Source organism: Cydia strobilella, chromosome Z, assembly GCF_947568885.1.
Source record: "Cydia strobilella chromosome Z, ilCydStro3.1, whole genome shotgun sequence".
In the NCBI taxonomy this organism is placed as follows: Eukaryota; Metazoa; Arthropoda; class Insecta; order Lepidoptera; family Tortricidae; genus Cydia; species Cydia strobilella.
In genome coordinates, this window is record NC_086068.1 from 13424413 (window position 1) to 13444894 (window position 20482).

The 20482-nt window shown below is 38.8% G+C and overlaps 2 protein-coding genes across 2 annotated transcripts in view; one reads left to right on the forward strand and one right to left on the reverse strand.

Annotated features, from left to right (window-relative positions):
- The window catches only part of LOC134754460 (dynein axonemal heavy chain 6), a 123526-nt gene extending 111725 nt beyond the window's left edge, over positions 1-11801 (forward strand). Inside the window, exons 62-67 of the mRNA XM_063690794.1 lie at positions 24-265; positions 3883-4173; positions 6034-6186; positions 7671-7868; positions 11189-11312; positions 11565-11801. Of these exons, the coding sequence (XP_063546864.1) occupies positions 24-265; positions 3883-4173; positions 6034-6186; positions 7671-7868; positions 11189-11312; positions 11565-11794 (1238 nt within the window). The 3' untranslated portion in view covers positions 11795-11801. The remainder of the gene's footprint in view (positions 1-23; positions 266-3882; positions 4174-6033; positions 6187-7670; positions 7869-11188; positions 11313-11564) is intronic.
- Positions 11802-18268: 6467 nt separating this feature from the next.
- Positions 18269-20277, reverse strand: LOC134753934 (uncharacterized). Its single transcript, XM_063689913.1, has one exon. The coding sequence runs from the start codon at positions 20231-20233 to the stop codon at positions 19343-19345; it is 891 nt and encodes a 296-aa protein (XP_063545983.1). The 5' UTR covers positions 20234-20277; the 3' UTR covers positions 18269-19342.
- Positions 20278-20482: the final 205 nt, after the last annotated feature.

Sequence of the window (20482 nt, forward strand, 5' to 3'; positions counted from 1 at the left end):
AACTATTTCAAAATATTTTCAAGGTTTGATCACATACGGCGGCCGGGTGACGGACATGTGGGACCAGCGCTGTCTGACCACGGTCCTGAAGAAGTTCTTCTCGCCCGTGACGCTGGAGGAGGGCTACACCTACTCCAAGTCAGGCATCTACTACTGCCCTAGGCAAGACAAGCTGGAGGTGTACCGCGAATACGTCGATACACTGCCGGTCATCGAGAGCCCCGAAGTGTTCGGGATGCATGAAAACGCCAATATCGCGTTTGAGGTTTGTTTCTTACCTTCTTCTAAAAACATAGGTATACCTCACTTTACACTACGATTATGTGGCAACTAGATTATGAAGCAGTATAAGTGGCTACAATATTATGCACTAAAGCATAGTTCATATAGAAATGGTAGGCAATCGAAGTCTAAGCTTTTTCAAGTAAATGAAAACACGTAACTTTTAAGCGATAAAAATAGAATAATATTTATTTATTTAACAGCATTTATAAAAATTATATTATTATTATATTTTATATTTTTTTATTCATTAAATATATGTATACAACAAACTTTTCACTATTTCTAATTATACATTTTAATTTAAGCCAGCATTTAAAGACATAGTGTGCAGTAACAGCCCAAAAAGACCGGGGCCTGTGCTAGGGCTAGTTACAATATATGTGACACAATTTTTAGAGAGCGATCGGATTTTGGATAAACAATTTTCTTATCATCTCATCATATAGGTACATTTATTAGTATTTCGTGCGAAATCACGGACTTTTTTCTTGATTGATCGACATTATTTGAATTTGAAGCATACCAAAACCTTTTTCGAGTAGTGGCAGCTAGCCACTTTTTTTTATAAACTGATCGGCGATTGGCCCTTAGTCACACCTGATGGAAAGTGAAGACCGGGCCTAAGATGGAGCTCACAGCACAGCAGTAACAGCCTATTCACTCTTGCTTTAAAGATACCGAGGTCATATTGATCAGGGAATACAGATGGCGGGAGCGCATTCCATTCCTTAGCCGAAAGTACCAAGGAGGAGGCAAAACGTTTCGTGCGAACAAATGGAACGTGGACCACGAACGGGGGGTGCATTCACTCCCCGCGCCTGGATGTCCGATGATGGAAAGGGGAAGGTGGGATCAGGTCGTGCCGTTCCTGTGCGCACTTCCCGGAATGTATCCGATAGAACACCGATAGGCAAGCGACTCGACGGCGATGCTCAAGGCTCTGTATCCTTGACTTGACAGATGGGTCATCCATCGCCAAAGAGTCTATGAGCCCGGCGCTCTATTGAGTCTAAGGCCGCCAGCTGATATTTGGCGGAACCGTCCCATAGGTCGGAGCAGTATTCCATGTAGGAGCGGACCTGTGCTTGATATAGGGAGAGAAGCCGATTCGGCGTGAATTTTAATAATTAGGCCAAAGTTTTAGCTGGTGCTTTTTAATAAATGGCAAAAGGCGTTTTTGTAGGCACTCCTTCATGTAAACCTCGAATGCCATCGTTGATGAAGTAATAAAACTGTTGGTCTTGGCAAATTATTCAAGATTTACAAACTTATATATTTTTCTTCAACATTCCCCTTTTTTTGGCCATGTAAAACTTGGTACCCGGTAGTTGATTAAAATCTAGCTTGACATATGTTGCATCATTTAATAAGAGGCAGACAGCCTTTGAATTTTGTCGGTCGTATCACGTCGTATAATAAGAGACGAGCCAAGCACGTGTTTTTGCCGTTTTGTTCGGTTTGGTGCTTTTATGGCTCGGGGCCGAATACGTCTTAGAGTACTGCGCCTCTTTTGTACTTGCGAGATAGATCATAATAGGGATGATGACCCATGTTGAATTTTATAACAACATATATTAAAATAGATAGCAAATGAGAAATTTATCACAATAATGTGGATATTAAAATAATATATGGAAATAATACAAAAAAACAGGACCTGAAAGTTTCAAAATTTTTTTTTTTTTAACTTCCAACTTCCAAAAAGTTAAAAAGTTACCATTCGATTCCTTACATTTTCTTCAAAAAAAGATTGTATAGCAACTATATACATTAACGCAATATTTTAGCGACCAAAACGCAATTTTCTTGTTATGTCCATACTTCAAGATGGGCTCTCAGTGACTTTAACGTCACGTTCACTCGCGAAACACTTCTAACAAAACGATATTGTTAGGAGTGTTTCGCGAGTGAGGTACGACTGTCGTACTTTGACGATCATTTCTGACTTTTGATGGGTCCCATATAGACATTTGATCCTAAAAACACACCTGATCGATTAGTACCACTAATAAAATTTTGTCATCTAGCCTATCCGACATACCTGGATTCTGTTTTATTACCCTAAGCACTTTTTTCTCCAAGTTCTTGTGCTTATTAGTGCCAGATCTCCGGTTGAGTTGGGGCTTTCTATCGAAAGACAAGGAATCCTTGTTTTTTTTAAGACCCGACACACCGTGGTTTTTGGTAAATTTAACGACTTAGCGATCTTTGACCCGGGCCAAGAGGGATTTTCTAAGTATTTGTCCACTATCAATTTTCGTCTTTCAACTTCCACCGTCTACAATTTTATTTCAAAATGCATAAGACTTATCCGAGGCAAACTTTTAGCAATAAGACTTCAAAATATGGACGATAAATCGCGATCGTCTTTTTTTTATTTGTGACGTCTAAATATTTTTTATTTGTGACGACTAAATATTTTTTATTTGTGACGGCTAAATATTTTTTATTTTGTGACAACCGCGTGCCAGTTCTATATGAACTAGGTATGCTTTACTTTACGCTTAGGTACTCCTTGGTTTGGCATGCATCTGCGCTTTCAACAAAATGATTAGGTATATACATCACTGAGTTATTATTACTATTGAGACGACATACCAAACAATGAAATTTCCGCAATCAAAACCTGTACCACGCGACCAAAACGTCGTAAGCGCCGTATAATTCATGGCGGTTAATACGCGTTTAGGTCGCGAGGTTCACGCTCCGCTTCTATTTCTATTCTAATTTTAAATACCTATATAATTATTGGTTTTTAGGGTTCCGTACCCAAAGGGTAAAAACAGGACCCTATTACTAAGATTCCGCTGTCCGTCTGTCCGTCCGTCTGTCTGTCTGTCACCAGGCTGTATCTCATGAACCGTGATAGCTAGACAGTTGAAATTTTTACAGATGATGTATTTCTGTTGCCGTTATAACAAAAAATACTAAAAACAGAATAATATAAATATTTAAATGGGGCTCCCATACAACAAACGTGATTTTTTTGCTGTTTTTTCCGTAATGGTACGGAACCCTTCGTGCGCGAGTCCGACTCGCACTTGGCCGGTTTTTTAACTGTTATTCTACTTTTAACTTTTTACACTTCTCTCATTTTTCATTTTTTGCCTGAAATAAAATCAATTTATTTTTATTTATTCTATGATTTAATCCCAAAACGGCAGCAACTCATGGCGCAAAATACTGGTTCTCGGTGCCGGTTCTATACGTTAGTAATAATTAATAGTTCAATAATATACATACGAAGTAAAACTGGCCCTTATTGGAATAATGTTTATTGTTGTTAAATTTGAAATTAGTTGAGTATTTGATTAAAATACATTGGTATTGGCAAAAGGTAATCACGGTTCATATCCCGGTCGATATAAGTTTAGTCTAGCTAGTAATGGTCAAGTTCGGTAACCTAAAGCTCTCCTTCCTACTACGGCACTACGCCGGAGCCGAATGTAGGTACTGTTTTATGCGTCACTTTCGCCGAAAATTAAAATCAACGGCAATACCAGACAGATTTCTGTTGAATGGTACCAATATTGTGATGTTTGTGATAGGTATAAAACTCACACATGTGACAATGGCAACAACGTTTATCACTTACAGAACAAAGAGACGACTACACTAATAAACACGATAGTGGAAGTCCAGCCGCGCATGGGCGGCGGCGGCGGCGGCGACACGCCCGACCAGATCGTGTGGCGCATCTGCGACAGCACGCGCGCCACGGTCGCGCGCAGCATCGACAAGAGCGCCATCAACCCCGCGCTCATGGAGCTGGACGACATGGGCCAGCTGCACTCGCTCACCACCGTGCTCATTCACGAGACCGACCGTTTCAACACCCTGCTCGGCCTCATACACTCCTCGCTCACCGAGCTGCAGAAAGCTATAAAGGTAGTGCACTACTCTAAGTACTACATTTTATTCATGTTTTCATTGCCGGATTCGACTATACAGAAACCATCCTTTTTGAAATTTGTACGTGTACGTCGTATGCTGTGAAGTTGCAAACCGAGACGATGTCGAGTATACCGTGCAGGTGCACATAATATTTTTCTAAGACAGCTGCAGACACCTAAAATGACAAACAATCGAAGTAAGTACCTGTACAGTCGCCATCAGATTGATCAGATATATCAGAGCGCCCGAGGTGCTCAAAATATCTGAACACGCACTTTAACGCCTTGACAATAGAGGCGTGTTCGGATATTTGTGAGCACCTCGGGCGCTCCGATATATCTGATGGCGACTGTACAATCAATTTGGTTTGCAGGTATTTGCTTAGAGGTTAGCTTTTTATAAATTTTACTGAAATATTGTATTTGTTATTGTAACTGCACTTAACGAAGCCTGCGTTGCTGATCACTGATCACGAACTAGGTATTAATAGACTTGTTTTTAGGGTACCGTACCCAAAGGGTAAAAACGGGACCCTATTACTAAGACTCCGATGTCTGTCTGTCTGTCCGTCTGTCACCAGGCTGTATCTCATGAACCGTGATAGCTAGACAGTTAAAATTTTCACAGATGTTGTATTTCTGTTGCCACTATAACAACGAATACTAAAAACAAAACAGAATAAAATAAATATTTTAGTGGGGCTCCCATGCAACAATAGTTATTTGTTATACAAGGGTGCAAAGTTGTATTTTACCCGCGAGTGTGGAATTGAAACACGAGCAAGCGAAAGGATTCTATAGTTGAACCACGAGCGAAGCGAGTGGTTCTAAAATGGAATACTGAGCTTAGCGAGTGTTTTAACACACGAGAAGTAAAATACATTTGCACCCGTGTGTAACGCAAAACTTTTCCCCTCACTATAGCGAGGAAAGTGCAACATCCATAGGCGTCAGATCATCTTCATCAATGGAATCACTCATTTTTTTACGATATTATAACAAAAACTGGAAATTCTGTACTTTTACGTGAGAAGTTTTAAAGTAAAATTTTTGTTGACAATGTTGACATTTCTGACGTATGAAATGTCAATGATGCGTTTTGATATTGCATCGACTCAACTTGTGCGTACAGAATTATATTTAACATCATTATTAAAAAACAAACGTTTCTTATGGAACTTTAAGGTTTATGACATAAAATCATTAAATAAAGCTAAATTTGGTATTTTTTATTAGACTCTCAAACCATTTGTTTAATGATAATTAATATCAAACGAATGATTATTATGAGCGTTTTAAGTTTTGTTATCTGTCAAGCTACTTAAGCACGATCCATCCAAGGTGAAATTACTTTCCCCACTAGAGGATAAAATGCGTTTTTCCCCGCTTGTTTTAAAGGATAAAAGACAACTTTCCGAGCTAGTGAGGGGAAAACATTATTTTTTGCCGTTTTTTGTGTAATGGGACCGAACCCTTCGTGCGCGAGTCCGACTCGCACTTGGCCGGTTTTTTATTTATTTATCGTTAATCTAATTGTATTTGGAAATTATTAAAAAACAATTGTTATATTATTATTTTTAAAATAAAATAGCTTAATGTGATATATTGTATTAATATTAATTACATAATTGCTGGCTGCATGCCAACCATTTGTTTTATGATCCTATAGACAAGCGCCGGCTCGACCCACTACTGGCACTAACAGTCATTTAATTGACAAATTTAAGCGCTGGAGTAGAAAAAAACCTTTTTATTATACTAATAATAGTGTTGTCCTATAGGAATTGTACAAAATAAAATAATAGGAACCTAACTGTACGTAAACTGTACGTAAACACTGTATTAAATATTACAGGGCATCGTAGTAATGTCTGAAGACTTCGAAGAAGTGTTTACGTCTTTCATGAACAACAAGGTGCCTGCGATGTGGCACAAGAAGGGGTACAACTCGCTCAAATCGCTCGGCAGTTGGATACATGACCTCGTACTTAGGGTCGACTTCATCGAGGCGAGTACTATACCCGTATACCATGTCCAGCTTCCAGTATTTCGTTTATTCAGCTTCGTAGATTTCAAACAGTCCCCTTTCGGCTTATCCTTTGTCTATTGTTAAATGAAACCGCACGTGCTACTTACTAGCATAAAAAAATGGTATGGCCGTTTTAACCGGTTATTCAATTACCACTCTATGGAGATTGCAATAAGGTTTAAAATGTATGTATGTATAGATATATTAATTGAATATATCTACATCTTTATTTATATTGTACCAATGCATGTTTATTTATATTTTTAGTTAGTAATTTATATTTTATGTATGTATAACTCATTTCTGTTTGACTGGTTGTTTATTATTTACATTGTATAAAAAAACGTTATTTTAGTTTATTAAAAATTTGACTGTAATACCTATATATTGTAAAAAAGCCGATATTGTTTAAAAAGGGCATATATGTATTAATTTTGTTAAATATAGTTTTAGTTTTTAGTCTGTAACATTAGAGAGGAATATTTTAATAGTTGATTATTTGTAAAACGGATTATTACCTAATGTTATTATTTAACTGATTAGTAAAAAAATGTTATTATTGTTTGTTTTAAATATGTAAATACATACTTGTCATGAATCCATCAAAATGTTTTAATCGCAATCCGTCCCTGTCCCTTACCTGGTTCGTGCAAGTGTAAGTGTAAGTGCGCTCTCCGATAACGCGCCTTTGTAACGCATATCGATGACACATTTTAGACTGGTTCTGTAGCGTTCGACTCGCCGTCACTCAGTAACCGCAAAGACCACACAGCTAAGGAATATGTTTTCCCATTAGTTCATTTTAAACCTTATTGCAATCTCCATAGAGTGGTAATTGAATAACCGGTTAAAACGGCCATACCATTTTTTTATGCTAGTAAGTAGCACGTGCGGTTTCATTTAACAATAGACAAAGGATAAGCCGAAAGGGGACTGTTTGAAATCTACGAACTATCACCAATAGTGTTGATACTTACTATTCACTTAGCACCTTTGCATACAAAATGATACAAACTTCTATGCAGGGGAGAGAAAAGGTACCCCACCTTTTCTCTTCAGGACTGTATCTAGTTTTCATTACGTCCATGGTCCTAGTCCTTGTGCTTGATGGTACAGTAAACTTGGCGAAATTCATAATGTCATGGCGTAATATTTCATTCAAAATATAATAAAATGCGGTTCCCATTAGCTGTAAGCAAGCATTGTATTGACATGTAAAATATTTACTCATATTTTATCAATAAAAGATTGATTGATTGATTCATCATCTTCGTAGCGTTGTGCCGGCATTTTGCCACGACTCACTGAGGTTCGCTCATCGCTCATAAATATAATTTCTAGAATTGGCACAGGCACTAGACCCAGAGGAGAAAAAAGGCCTTATTGGGATTAGTCCAATTTCCCCACGATGTGCACTTGGCGGGGCGAAATGATTTAGGTAACATTAAAGTTGCGTGTGTCAGAAATGGCTGGTGGACGGGAGTCAGCGCAGCAGCTGGGTGTCGGGGCTGTTCTTCCCGCAGGGGCTGCTCACCGGCTCGCTGCAGTCGTACGCGCGCCGCTACCGTGTGCCCATCGACGCGCTCATGTTCGACTTCGCGCCCTATCGCACCTTCCTCTCGCAGGAGGACGTTTACAAGGAGAACAAGAAGAAAAACAAGGTACTTACACGCACTTTTACGACCTCATATACACACCGACTAGCGACCCGCACCGCACGGCTTCACACGGGTTACACAAACCCTTAACATTTTATATACCTAAACTTTCCTCAAGAACCACTATTGATACGAGAAAACCGCATGAAAAGTAGTTTTTTTCTACTCGTCGAGTATAATCTGTGTATTACAACTTCATATGCAACACTACAACCTTACCCTTTTCAACGTTGTATAGTCTATGGCACTTCCGACTCAAGCATAAGAATTTTATCGATATGGTTTAGTCAAATATAAAAATTTTGAAAATAGAACTTCATACATTTAGATAAAATATTTTTTGTTTAAGGAGACTCGATTCAATGCAAATGCGTCGCATCTGCTTTGTGATTGGTTGGCCAACAAAAACATTTTATTTGATGTTGTAGTAGAAATAATAGCTTCATAAGTCAGAAACGCGCATGTGACACCCTTCATATAGCAACAACCATACCCTACGAAAACAGCTTAGCGTTGCTTGTTAGTCTCCATAGGCTACGGTGGCCAAAATCGAGAAAAAACTGTCTTAAAATTGAATTTAGCAAGGAGCAAGTACCAGGGCCTCATGAGTTACGAGGAGGTGTCGTTGACCAACCCGCCGGGGGCGCCGGGCCCGCGGCGGCCGGGACGCGTACGAGTATGAAGGTATCGCGGGCTGCGGCAACTCGCGTATCTTAGCTGTATACTTTTGGTTTGTTTACCTATATGATTCTGCTAGTTGAAAGCATTATTTTTTTGTGTCGTAGAAATAGTTATTTGTTATACAAGGGTGCAGTTGTATTTTACCTGCGAGTGTGGAATTAAAACACGAGTAAGCGAAAGGATTCTATAGTTGAACCACGAGCGAAGCGAGTGGTTCTAAAATAGAATCCTGAGCGTAGCGAGTGTTTTAACACACGAGAAGTAAAATACACTTGCACCCGTGTGTAACACAAAACTTTTCCCCTCACTATAGCGAGGAAAGTGCAACATCCACAGGCGTTAGATCATCTTCATCACTGGAATCACTAATTTTTTTACGATAATACGATATTATAACAGAAAACTCTGGAAGTTGTGTATTTTTACGTGTCGGAGTCTGAGAGAAAAATTTTCAAACATCAACATCAAACATCAAACATTTATTCAGCAAATTGGCCACAGGGGCACTTTTACATGTCAATTTATACAAACAATAAAATTAAACCAAAATAACTTTGTTGACAATGTTGACATTTCTGACGATGCGTTTTGAAATTGCATCGACTCAACTTGTGCGTTCAGAATTACATTCAACATCATATAAAAAAACAAATGTTTCTTATGGAATTTAAGGTTTATGACTTAAAATCATTAAATAAAGCTAATTTCGTATTTTTTATTAAATGCTCAAACCATTTATTTAATGATAATTAATATCGAGCGAACCATTATTATGAGCGTTTTACGTTTTGTTATTGTCAAAAGCTACTTAAACACGCTCCTTCCAAGGTCAAATTACTTTTCCCACTAGTGGATAAAATGCGTTTTTCCCCGCTTGTTTTAAAGGATAAAAGACGGCATTCCGAGCTAGTGAGGGGAAAAAGTATTGTATACAATAGTGATATAATCAAGCTTTTCAATCTCGTACCTTAACGTAAGCAACTCAGCAAGCTTCGTTGCTTAAACACGGTACTCGACTGAAAAGCTCTCTATTATATCACGATTGTATAAAATACTATTTTAGATTCGCGAACATACATACATACAGACAGGTGTAGTGATGCACCGTCACCATCAACGTCTTATACCATCAGTGAAATGCTGATTATTACGTGTTTGATCTAAATGATCTATATATGCACAACAAATTCGATATTTTAAGATATTAAGTATTTTGGCTAACTCTCCGCGAGCAATACGCGATAGGTATGGCAATACCACAGTATTACAATTATTCTTCCCTACAGTAGCGCAACGCCTTTGATATGTCGCGCGATGCCGCCGCCAGTGTAGGTACTTACGCTGTCACATGCAAATATGCTATGGTTGTCACAAAATGGGAAATAAAACAATTGTGATTATTACTATTCTGACTTATATGAATAAATTAAGGTCAGATATGCGTAATTATTATGAATATAATATAATCGTAGAAACCAAAGAGAATAAGTAATAAATTGCCTTGTTTTTACTGTTTTTGATACCCATTAAAAATATAATTAAGCGTTTTTATTTACATTCACGTTCACTCACTCATTTCATTCATTCACTTTTTTGCAATCAGTACTTCTTGTAGCTGTGTGTGTAATCATTCACCTCAACTCTCATGGAAATACCTATTCCTACATTTATACATAGGTAGGTAGGTAGTATACGTATATAAGATTGATTACGACTTGGCAGTTTATAAATTTCATGAAGCCGCCGGTAGAAGTAGATGTACATACCTACCTACTTACCTAATAGGTAGGTAAATAATGCTGATTGTACCTCCTACTACATAATTTGATAAAACTTCATGAGGTTTTTCTCGTCACGATCGAGTGCAAGTAGCCCTTAACTTAGTTAATACAAATAATTACATAATACTTAGTAAGTAGGTAATTACTAGATGGTGTTTTGGTATTTAGTAACTTATAAGTACACAAATGAAAAAAACCTACCTCTCGTCGCGGGAAAATCTATGAAACTTTAATTTAAATCATTCTGGGATTTCGATGTCGATTTATATCCGTACACAGAACAGTTTGCGCGCACCATTATATAATATGTATAATTATTACTATGATGATGATGAATTATTACTAATAATTATGTAGTGATGATAATTGAAGTAAAAACACGCACGCAAACTTGCGCAAACTAAGCGTGTTTGTGGTACGCGGCCCGCGCCGCCCGCCACCCCGCTCCCCTCCGTTACTCTGCGTAAGTACATTCATCGCGCTCGCGCTACTGTAGGGAATATTGTAATACTATGGCAATACTCCTCTCACGGTTAAATAAGGATCGTGATTTACATTTACGAATAGGATTGCAGACTGTAATTAGAATGATAGGTACACGGTACACATCAATGTAAGATTTTTGTCTATTATGAAAACTCCTAATAAAGGGGTTGGCCGGTCGCACTATTTTTTCAGATGGCGCCAGCATAGGTTTTATTTACCTAATCCCACGAAGAGGGTGTCAAAATACACGTTGTTTTAAGCCAAATCCCATAAACAACAAAACAAAACTAAAAACAGGTAAACCTATTCTGGCGCCTTCTATAAAAACCTTTGACAGTTGCCATTGCAACCCCATTGAAAATTGTCCTTTTCCAGGATCCCGACGAGGACGTGTACGGCGTTCTAGAGGTCCCGACGGACGGCGTCAACATACACGGGTTGTTCATCGACGCAGCGCGCTGGGACGTCGAGCACAACTGCTTGGTCGATGCGCTGCCAGGTGCTACGTTCTGCTAACATGGAAACGTGATACGACACGATTCCCGGCGAGCGGCGTGGTTAAAAGTCCGAAGCAGATTGTCGGAGAGCGATCTCTCGATACGAATGAATTTAATAAGACACACATTACTACATAACATAGATAACAAAACAAAATGGAGCTGATTTATTGTTGTGTGCCCTCAATAGTAAATACCCATAAATAAGGTGTGAAATAATACTAATACTATATTTATATTTTTTATAACCTCAGGTCAAATGAATCCTCCTCTACCCGCGGTTTGGTTTTATCCGGTTCTGCAGCTGCCCAAACCGGATCCACGCTACGAGGCGCCCCTCTACAAGACGTCGGAGCGCGCGGGCACTCTCTCCACCACCGGCCATAGCACCAACTTTGTGCTGCCGGTGCTGCTGGGAGCTAACGCTCCTTCAGACTATTGGATCATTCGCGGCACTGCTCTGCTTACCCAGATAACTGATTAAAGAACGACATGAATGCTCAGCGATGAATCAATTGGTACTTATTTACTATCTTTGAACTACGCGTGTATTTATCAAAAGGGTAGAGCCAATAAGTAAACACCATCCGTATATATGTATAGGATCGACTCGGTCACTAATAACGAATTAGCGTTACCGTACCGGATACCGTTGATTGCGATTGATGATACCCAACAGCGTCAATTGTCATCATTCAGTGACCTATAGGGGTAAATAGTCTAACAACTAAAACTTACAGACACAGCAAATATTGTCAATAAAATACATGTACAGTCCGTTAACTCTCAGAATGACATTCGTTTTTCTAGTAAAATCGGACGTAATCGCGTAATAGAAAATGACACTAGTGTCTTACTGATTTAGTTGCAATCCAACACCCAAAGAGTGCAGTCGTCTTTTCATCCTTAAACTATATAGAATAGTAATACCACCATAACTAGTAGATCGTTCACTCGAAAAAGCCCTTTAATAAAGATTTAAAAAAAAACTAGTAGATAAATATTTAATTTCATATTTTTTCGGCGATTAATTTAATGGGCTCATTTCAAAAAGGGTATTTCTGTAAATGGTCAGTCACGAGAAATCATATATAAAGTATATAAATATTTTTGAAAAGAAGCGGAAACTTTTAAGAAAAGCGATAATTGTAAATATTTTAATAAAATTCAAGACCGATAGAAGTAACAGGAAGAACATTAAGAAAAATCCATGCCCATTGAAATGCCAAAGAAAAAGAGACCGAAAAAGGATTTTGTGTTAAATCTGGATAGTTTTGATAACGATGTAATCTGGAGGATAGTATATGATTTCCATAATAGATTCAAAGATCTCCCGAATTTGAAAAATTGTATAATTTTACCATATGAATTTAAATATGTGACTGGTATTAACAACTCTATATAATTTCCGCCAGAAGTAGTAAATGACGGTGTGACGTTCTGTTTTCAAATTATCTTCGGACGAATTTCAAATTCTGATTCTATTTTATATGACAAAAAGTCAAATCGCAATAGTCATCAACCGAATATTAAGCATAATGTCATTAAATTAGGGCTTATTTTACATTGAGACAATAGGTATCATTAGATTTTGCGGTAAGTTTAAAACTTTTTGTGAGTAAATAGCAGAACAGCAGTATCACTTCGCGTGTTACCGCCGATACCCGATGTATCTTTCTAAAATTTTTTTTTTTTTTAATTTATTTATCTCAATGTACATCACAACAATTTGCTTACAATTATATTCCTCGCCAAACTGCGATTGCAGTTTGTTGGCGAGATAGCGCTCATTTTTACATTTTAAGCATTTATGCACTTAAAAAACTAAACTTAAACTAAACTTAAACTTAGATACTATCCGAAAAGCGAGCATGCATGGCGATAGTTTATGATGACTATTAAAAAAAAGATATATTATTTTATCTTTTTGTTTAATTGTCACTACACCTTTTAGACTATTTTAACAACTAATTAAGGTATATTCAAATATAGTTTACAGTTTTAATATTAGGGTATCTTTTCCAATAACGTTTTTTTTAACTCATTTTTAAATTTAGCCATACTACATTTATTTTCTTCCCTTAGGTAGTCAATTTCGTTATACAATTTTGGTATCAAAAACAAATTAGTCCTTTTGCCATAATAGTTTTTAGCAGTGTTTTGTACAACTTTTTTAAGCCTTATGCTCTTTGTTCTATATCTACTTTGTTTCAGCACCTTAAATTTACCATCAAAACAATATTCTACTGCTATCCTATATTGCACCTTTTGATGCATAGGAAGTATTTTACATATCTTATACAATTTGTCGTAATTTCCTTTGAGCTTATTTTTAATTTTTTTATGAACTAGGTATTTCATAGATCTTAACTGTAGTTTTCTAATTTCATCCAAATAAGTATGAAAAGTTCGACCATAAACACTAAGACCGTAACCAATGATTGAGTCCACTAACGCGTAATAAACAACGAGCATTGTTTTTTTATTAACTAATCTATTTAAGTGATACAACTTACTTAGGACTGAACGGAGTTTTGAACAAACTGCAGTAACGTGTGTTTTCCAGTTAAAATTGTTATCCACATGCATACCTAAATATTTATATGTACTAACATATTCTAAAGGTTCACAGCTACAACTATAGGTATTATTTGTTCGGTTGTGGAGGCATTCGTACCCGTGACCTACAATCCCATACTCATTGTAATTTACAGTTTTTGCCTTTCGATTGTATGGGGAATACACATGCATACACTTCGTCTTTGATAAATTGATAATTATACCGTTATCGTGGGCCCACTTCACTACATTGTCAAGGTCACTTTGAATGTTATTATGGGCTACCGATATATCTGTATCTGAAGCAAGTAAGCACATGTCGTCCGCGTACATAAATACTTTACATTTGTTCACGACGTTTACAACACTGTTGACCAGCATTAAATAGCCGACAGGGCCGTACACTGAGCCGGTCGGCACCCCGAGCGTGACGTCACACTCCGCGCCCGTGGCGCCGGCGATGCTCGTGCGTATTGTCCTGCCCGCTAAGTAGCTGCGGAACCAGTCGTTGACGGGGCCAGCGATGCCACACTCACTCATGGCCTGTAGTAGCACTTCATGGTCTAAGGTATCGAAAGCCTTTTTATAATCTATAAAAAGTGCGAGGACTTGCTTACCTTCGTTCAAGCAGCTGTTAATTTCCTCTGAGAAGTGTGCCAGAGCCGTCCCCGTGCTTCGACCTCGCCTGAACCCGTGCTGCGCGTCCGTAAGTACATTGTGTTTCTCCAGAAAACCTGATATTTGCTCGACGACCACCTTCTCAACTATTTTATTAATTACCGACAAAATTGCTATAGGCCTATAATTCGTGTACTCCAAGTGATTTCCATTTTTGTAAATAGGTCTTATAATGGATTTTTTTAGGTTTTCTGGGTAAACACCTTTTGAAACACACATGTTAACAAAGTTGGCCAAAATGGGGCATAATTGTTTTTTAATATATTTAACATCTTGTATTCTAATTTGGTCTATTCCTGGCGCCTTATTCGAACTTAAATTATTTATAATTTTTTCAATGTCATTTGCACATACTTTTTTAAACCTCAGAGACAAGTCTAATTTTTTAACATAAGAGTTACGATCTAAAAATTTTACATTGCATTCGTGCTTTATATTTAATATTTCTTGAGTAAATGTTTCAGAAAATCTACTGCATATATTATAAACATTATCAGATTTTCCCAAATAACGCATCACCACCTCGTCTACATTTAGTTTTAATCTACCTAACCAGCTGTTAATTGTACTCCACATTTTTTTATAATCATTCTGACAATTTTTTAGTTCCTGTCTACGATAATTATTTTTGGCAATATTTATTAGTTTGTTTACCTTGTTTCTATACTTAGTATAATCTAGTCTTTTATTCATATTATTTGGTGACGCCTTCCAAACTCGAAATAAATCGTCCCGTTTAGTTATCATAGCAAATAGCATAGCATTGCCGTGTGGTTGCCGGCTTAAGAATAGCCCACTCCGTGCTTATCCATGGATGTCGTAAAAGGCGACTAAAGGAGTAAAAGGACAGTCACCTAAGTCAACTAGGGATTCCCAAGGAGGGTTAACGTCAGGCAGGCGGCCGGTTGTAAAAACTCAATGCCAAATCCTTTTAGCAGCATGAGTATCGGACTAAATGAGATGAGCGACAGGGCTAGGGCGTACCCCGCAGGCGACGCGCAGGGGCAGCACCCGGCTCCGGTGGGAAATGGACAAGGGTTGTCGCACCAGCCCGGGCGGGGGCGACGTAAGAAGCGAGCCCGGGAACCTAAGTATGTGAGATTGAGGTATGCCAGCTGGAATATAGGGACGATGACTGGGAAGGGGAGAGAACTAGCAGATGTAATGAAAGGAAGAAGGATAAATGTAGCTTTTTTGCAGGAAACAAAGTGGAAGGGTGCGAGGGCTAGAGAGATTGGGGAAGGATATAAATTTTATTACTGTGGGAGTGACGGCAGGCGAAATGGTGTCGGTATAGTACTCGATCGTCATCTAAAACAGAATGTCACAAATGTTGACAGGAAGAGTGATAGAATCATAGCGATGAAAGTGATGCTGGAAAACGTCACACTCAATTTAATAAGTGTGTATGCACCCCAGAGTGGATGTGACGATGTAGCGAAAGAGAAGTTTTGGGAGGATTTTGACGCAGTGACCATGACTATACCGGCAAATGAGGAGATATATGTGGGTGGGGATTTTAATGGACATGTTGGAAGAATGAATGTTGGGTATGAAAGAGTGCATGGGGGTTTCGGTTTCGGAACACGTAACACACAGGGTGAAGCATTGCTGCAAGCAGCTACTGCCTTGGACATGGCAATTGCCAATACCTGGTTCCAAAAAAGGGATGAACACCTGATAACCTACAAAAGTGGCAATCACGCCACGCAGATTGATTATTTCCTTGTGAAGCGAAATAAGATCAACTGTATCAAAGACAGTAAAATAATACCAGGAGAACACCTTACTTCACAGCATAGGCTGCTTGTAATCGATGTAAACATTAAAATCCAGTTTTGTATCAGAACCGAACGGCCCCCTGCAAAGATAAGATGGCATATGCTAGAGAAGAATGAATGTGCTATAAAGTTTAAAGAACGTGTGATAGATAAAATGATAGAAATGAATGGAATGGAAGGATTGAATGCAAACGAATGTTGGAACGAGATGGCAAATTATATACGAAGAGTAGCAAAAGATGTCTTGGGAGAGTCGAAAGGGAAAGGTGTGATAGATAAGGAAACGTGGTGGTGGAATGAGGAGGTACAGGGAGTATTAAAGAAAAAGAAGCAGGCATTTAAAGAATGGCAAAGTGTTGAAACAGGGCAGGAAGTTGAGAAGGAAATGAAGAGGACAGAGTATATAGAATGTAAGAAGAAAGCAAAGCGTGCAGTTGCTATAGCCAGAACCGCAGCACAGGACAATTTGTACGAGTCTTTAAATAGCCCTAAAGGCGAAAAGCAGCTGTACCGCCTAGCGAAAGCGAGAGAAAGAAGTTCTCGGGATATGGCTCATATAAAATGTGTGAAAGATGATGCAGGTAAGGTGATTACGAAAGATGAAGCGATAAAAGAACGTTGGAAAGTCTACTTCGAAAGGTTGATGAATGAAGAAAATGAATGGGGCAGGGTGCTAGAGCACAGGCTGATAAATATGGGTGCAGTGAAAGAAATATGTATGGATGAAGTAAGAACGGCTGTGAGAAGTATGAAAAATGGAAAATCGGTAGGACCAGATGATATACCAGGAGAGGTATGGAAGTTATTGCGTGAGGATGGATGTATGTGGCTGACTTTATTCTTCAATAAGTTGTTGCATGAAGAAACAATCCCCGACGAATGGTGTGACAGTTTGCTGGTGCCCATTTTTAAAAACAAAGGGGATGTACAGGAATGCAACAACTATAGAGGAATAAAGCTCATGTCACATAGCATGAAAATATGGGAAAAAGTGATAGAGAGACGCCTGAGAGATGAGAGTGATATAACACAAAACCAGTTCGGCTTCGGCCAGGGATCGGCTTTAAGCCCTTACCTCTTCCTGCTAGTTATGGACGCACTGTCATCGGACATACAGGAGGAGGCACCTTGGTGTATGCTGTTTGCTGATGACATTGTGCTTGTAGGTGAAAACGAACTAGAGGTGCAGAGCAGACTTGAGAAATGGCGGCAAAAATTGGAGAATGTTGGCCTAAAGATCAGCAGATCTAAAACAGAACACATGTTCTGCGATTTTGGCGGTCTCTCCAGTTTTGCTGCCATAGAACTCGATAGCGTTACATTGCCGGTCTGCTCCGACTTCAAGTACCTCGGTTCGCTCGTACAGTGCGATGGCGATATTGACCGCGACGTGAAAAACCGGATTAGCACAGGATGGATGAAATGGCGACAGGTTACGGGAACCATTTGTGACGCCCGTATGCCCCTTCGGTTGAAGGGTAAAATTTATAAAACGATCATAAGACCTGTCGTCATGTATGGATCAGAGTGTTGGGCCCTAAAGGTGAAGGATGAAAAGAGATTGCATGTAGCGGAGATGAGAATGTTAAGGTGGATGTGTGGCGTGACGAGAATGGATAGGATAAGGAATGAGTATATAAGAGGAAGCCTGAAAGTTGCACCCATAACAGAAAAAGTAAGGGCAAATCGCCTAGCATGGTACGGGCATGTGATGCGGAGGGATGAAAGTCATGTGACGAGAAAGGTATTAAGAATGAATGTGGAGGGAAGTACGAGGAGAGGAAAACCGAGGAAAAGGTGGATGGACTGTGTGAAAGATGATATGAAACTAACGCAAGTGAATGATGAGATGACGGGTGACAGAGATGTATGGAAGAAAAAGACATGCTGCGCCGACCCCAAGTGAATGGGACAAGGGCAAGCGAATGATGATGAGTTATCATAGCAAATAACCTTTTATTTATCCATGGTTGAGTAATCCTATTTGTTTTAACATTTTTTTCAACCTTACATTCACTATAAATCGATTTAAACACATTACATAGTTTGTTATATAACAACAGAGGGCAATCTATGAGTAGTAATTGTGACCAATCGAAGTTATCTAATTTATTGTTGACGAGTTTATCCTCTAAAACAAATCGCGTACCTTTTTGCAATGTACCTTCACAATGCTCACGGTCAAGATCCAAACTTATTCCGATCATATGGTGATCCGATATACCGCACTCTATCACACTCGCAGTCGCAGGCGCATCGTACACGTGTTGCCGTCTCGCTCGCACCCACACATGGTCTATGCACGATGTCTCCAGGCACCCGTTCACAATAGCCGCCCGCGTTATCTCCGCGCTAGGTATGCCGCACTGCAGGCCATATCCACACAAGGTGTTTTTGTAGCTAATAATAGTTGAATTCATATTTTCTCTAGATAAGTCTATGTTCATGTCTCCTATAATTATCAAATTTTCACAGCTTGGTACGCGTTGAATACATAGTTCCAATTGTTGTATAAATAAATTTTTGTTTTTATGGGGTGGTCTGTAAATAGACAAAAGGTAAATTTTCCTGGTCTCTAGTCGTATGACTCCATATAGTGACTCCATACAGGGATAATTTACTTCTTCTAAAGTAAAATTAATTTGATTTTTAGCATATATTATTATACCCCCTCCTCTTCCACTTGGTCTTGTCTTTGAGTAGGTGCAGTATCCTTTTATCATGTAACATGAAATTTCATCTTCCCTTATGTTAACTTCTGATAGAATAATGATATCGATTTGATATTTACACTGATTTATTAAAACTAATAACTCATTAAAGTGCTTACGCAGCGACCTTATGTTTAGGTGCAAAATTTTAATTTGATTTTTTTTGGTTTTGTAAGATGTATTCCATTCTTGTATATTCTTGTGGCGTGAAAAATCCACTTCAGAGTCAATATCTGGAAAAGTGTTGAATTTTGTTAATAAAGGAAATCAAGTAGTGTGTTCACACAGCTAATTGCTTAGTGACTAGGCTGGAATGTTTACGATATCTTTTTCACATCTGATTCTATAGATTTTTGCGTCGTTTTCTTTCCTGGCTAATATATTTGAGTTCTGTATCCATACATATCTGCAAATATCTCGAAGCTGCGTTTTAGCCGACCAAAACAACTGACGCTTAAAATTTGGGAGGTCCTCATTAATATAAATAGGCTTTTGGCTTCCGTTCGCATATATGTGGCTGTTACTGACCGGGGTCTTTCTAGCTTGGAGCCACTTGTCGCGTGTGGTCCTGCACTTCAGCTTGACGACAATCGGCTGCGGCTTGGCTTCGCCCGCCTTTTCTCGGCCGACCCTCTTTGCGTATTTTATGTCGTCAGGGTTTAAATTCAATTTTTTGGCTACTTCTTTTACTATTTCTGTTGTATTTTCCCCCACTTTTTTTTCTAACCCTATTATTTCCACGTTTTTCTCCTTTTTTTGCTGTTCTAAGTCCATGATCCTTTCTTCTAGGGCCTTATTACACTTTTCAAGGTAGGTATTTTTTTGTTCAAGCGCTTTCATTTTCTTGTCTGTTGCTTCCTTATGTTCTATCAGTGTCTGGTACTGCGCAGAGTAGAAGTCTACTGTACCTTTTAATTCGTCCATCTTTTTTTCTACACTATATATCGCATCCAGCTTGCTGTTTACTTCCTTGATCACAGCTTCCAGTGAAGTTTCTCCCGGTTTAAATTCTATTTTTCCCTTGTTTCCGTCATTCCTGGACCCAGCGGGGCTGCCAGAGTCTTTCCGAAGACACTCCTCGCACATCTCCTTCTTCGTGCATTTTTTGTGAAGGGTAGCATCACAGGTTTTGCACTTAACTGTGTCGTCCTTTGCCGTAGACACGAATAATTTGCACTTTCTGCACTGCACCATTGTTATTAAATACTGTTTCGCACTTAAGATAGCATAAACAACAAACACACGTCCACTCGCTGAGCGCGTGCGCTACTGAAACGTCGCAGGCCCTCATGTCTTTTGCTATGGTATCTGCCCATCTCATCTTCGGTCTTCCTCTTCCTCTGGACCCAGCAATGTTCAGATCCATAGCAACATTCCCGATGTAATCAGGAGGTCTTCTTTTCACGTGTCCAAACCATCTCAGTCGGGTCTCTTGTAGCTTAT

Excerpts from the sequence above, each read along its gene's own strand:
- LOC134753934 (XM_063689913.1), bottom strand. The coding sequence starts at position 20,233 with ATGGTGCAGTGCAGAAAGTGCAAATTATTCGTGTCTACGGCAAAGGAC.